This window comes from Phaethon lepturus, unplaced genomic scaffold, assembly GCF_000687285.1.
Source record: "Phaethon lepturus isolate BGI_N335 unplaced genomic scaffold, ASM68728v1 scaffold16347, whole genome shotgun sequence".
NCBI classification, from domain to species: Eukaryota; Metazoa; Chordata; class Aves; order Phaethontiformes; family Phaethontidae; genus Phaethon; species Phaethon lepturus.
In genome coordinates, this window is record NW_010551354.1 from 18,660 (window position 1) to 21,364 (window position 2,705).

Consider the following 2,705-nt stretch of genomic DNA (forward strand, 5'->3'; position numbering starts at 1 on the left):
TGCGCCGGTGGGGCACCGGCGGCCGCCGTGGTGTGGGCAAGGGGGATGCTCCCCCACTTTTGTCAGCCGGAGGGATGCTGGCGCCGCGGCTGGTTCAACCAGCTTTATGGTCTCTTCGTGCTGCTGCAGCAGAGCTGAGAATCTGGCCCTGGCTCCCTCCCCACCTCGCCAGGGACTGCATCAGTGTGCTGTTTATTGTTTCTGCCAGATCATTCATGCAGATGTTAATGAATGCTAGACCCAGCTTTGCTCCCAGCAGAGTCCCTTCCACACCTCCCCCTGCCCAGCCCTCTGCACTGGAGTTTCTGTTTACAGTCCTGCAGGGAATTTCCCCTCTGCTGCAAGGTCTTGGAGCTGCAGTCCCAATTTCTGCTGGCAGCAGGCTCCCACACCTCCCTGGTTCCTGTAGCTGTCCAATGTCACCTCCAGGTGTCTGCATCCCTCACTGTCACCATTCCTTCTCCACCTCTGGCCTCCCCAAACTAGAGACATGCCAATTCTCCTAGGACGGAGCAGGGGGCTTGGACAGTGAAGAAAGTTGCTGCAGGTTCTTCCTCTGCACAGACGGAGAAAGCACGGGGAGAAGCAGCCACCAAAGGGGAAGAGCAAAGCAATTTGTCCAGGAGGACTCTGAGACAACATCCATGCTGGTAAGTGGTGCCAGGACCCAGCTCCTGGCCCTGCAGCCTGCAGGCGTGCAGCAGCCTGCATCCACACCACTGTGTTATCTTCATATCCCAACAAGGTGGGCACCTCAGTCTGACAATAATTGGGAAACGCTGAGAATACTTGGGAGAGCGTTAACCAGCCCGGCCCAAAATCCCACCAGGGACCTCTGCAGAAGTTTAGCAGCGTAAATGGCCACGTCTACAAGCCCCTGGTACTGCGGTGGCTGAGCTGCAGAGCCTCGCTGTCCTGGCAGCTGTTGGACATCAGGAAGCCAAAGAACAAGTCTACCTGCTGCAAAGGGCATCAGTCTCAGAAGGGGTTTCTGATCTCTTCTTGATCAAAGCAACATCACTTACCCTTCCAGGAGAGCGATGACGTTCTTTCTGGGCCTCCCAATGTTCGGCCCGTAGAGGTTTGCTCTGGAGTAAGTGCGGATAAGCTGCAGCAGGCTTCTCAGCTGGATGTAGTCTTTCCCCAGCTGGCTGCCGTTCACCGAGCGGCCGATCAGGGTCCGATAGTTATTGGGCTCTGGGAAAATAAAAATAGACAAGCAAGGCTTGCCAGCTCTGCTCCTTCATCCGCACTTCCGGAGAGAGACACACAGCTCACACGCTGTCGCACAGCTTGAGCTCCACAGAGCTGCCTGTCTGCTCTGTAGAGCAGCAGAAGGAGTCTCTGAGGCGTGGATGAGGGCCATCGCTCGCTCTCCTGTGCCAGCATTTCCTCCCGCGTCCCTTTCGCGGTGTGCTGGGTGAAGGACCTGCACCTTGGTGTCATGCTCCTGTCCTGGTGGGGTCCCCAACTTCCCCTGGCACCACAGAAGTCCATACAGCTGCTGGTCTGCCCACCCCAGCACCGGCTGTAACTAGCAGCCAGGGCAGAAGAATTTCATGTGTTTAATACCAACTGATGGAAACCTCCTGCTAAGGTGCAAACACATGCCAGGTCGGTCTTAGAGATGGTGCTGCATTATAGCAGGGGCCTTTAAATCTCTCTGAACCCACACTGGCAAAGCGTTCCAGGATCTGCAAATATCCTCTTCCAAAAGGGAGAACCTCTCTGCTACAGCAAGCTCCATTTCCATGGCTCTCCTGTTCCCACACTCACCGTTGCCCAGCTCCCAGGAGATGTTGTACTTCTTGCTGGCACTGTACTTCAGAAGGCTGAGGGCATTGGAGCTGTTCCAGGAGTTGTTGGGATTTCGGCGCAAAGCATTCAGTGCAAAGATCAGGTGAAGGCCAGAGCAGTCAGCAAAGTTATAGAGTTTGTCTAGAGACCTGGCTGGGAAGAAACAAAAAACAGCTTGTAATTCAAATGAAAGCTAGTTCCAGGGAGGTTCAAATGATCCTGCTGTCCATCAGACCTTGGCTTCTGTGTAGGATGAGCCAGGGTCAAATGCCATCCCCACGACATCTGTAACCGCAGAAATGCACCTGACCTTTGAAATTGGGATAGGATTCCAGGTGTGGGCTCATCACAGGATGAAGGATTCCAGCATGAAACTTGGATGCCCTCCACCTCTGTGTCAGAGCGAGGGGCCATGTTACCAGAGACAAGTGACTTTATAACATCTCTTTTCATCCGCTCTTGGCAAGGAAAGTTCAGTCTTTCCTGTGCTTATCCTGCCTTGCATCTCTTTCAGAGCAGATCCCTGCAGTGCCTGGGGACCAGAGGAGGAAACCACCACCCCAGGGCTGCCAGCCCACGGCCACCTCTCCTGCACACCGCCACAACCTGCTCCCTGCTCCCGCAATCCCCCGTGCGGTAACCAAGCCCCAGCGATAACCAAACAGAAGCCTCTAAGGTGTGCACCGCGCACCCAGCTAGCCTCTGCTCTGCACGCACGGAGAGGAGCTTCGTGCCACCCCTTGAGCACGGGGCGGCGAGGGCTCCCTGCCTGGTGACAGCCTGGCCAAGCCCTGCTGCTGGGGTGGCCCTCCGGGCGCGCTGGGGTCTTTGGGGGACTTGTGTCCTAGCTGCTGGCCACAAAGCTCCCCGGCCGGCGTGTGCCCTGCGTGCGGTAGCCTTCACGAGCA

At 56.3% G+C, this 2,705-nt stretch overlaps 1 protein-coding gene across 1 annotated transcript in view; it reads right to left on the minus strand.

The window, feature by feature from the left end:
* LOC104623724 (inactive heparanase-2) overlaps positions 1-2,705 on the minus strand; it is a gene marked incomplete at both ends in the record, with an annotated part of 80,501 nt that overhangs the window by 18,616 nt on the left and 59,180 nt on the right. The window contains 2 exons of the mRNA XM_010290894.1: positions 1,026-1,197; positions 1,777-1,950. Coding sequence (XP_010289196.1) covers positions 1,026-1,197; positions 1,777-1,950 — 346 coding nt within the window. The remainder of the gene's footprint in view (positions 1-1,025; positions 1,198-1,776; positions 1,951-2,705) is intronic.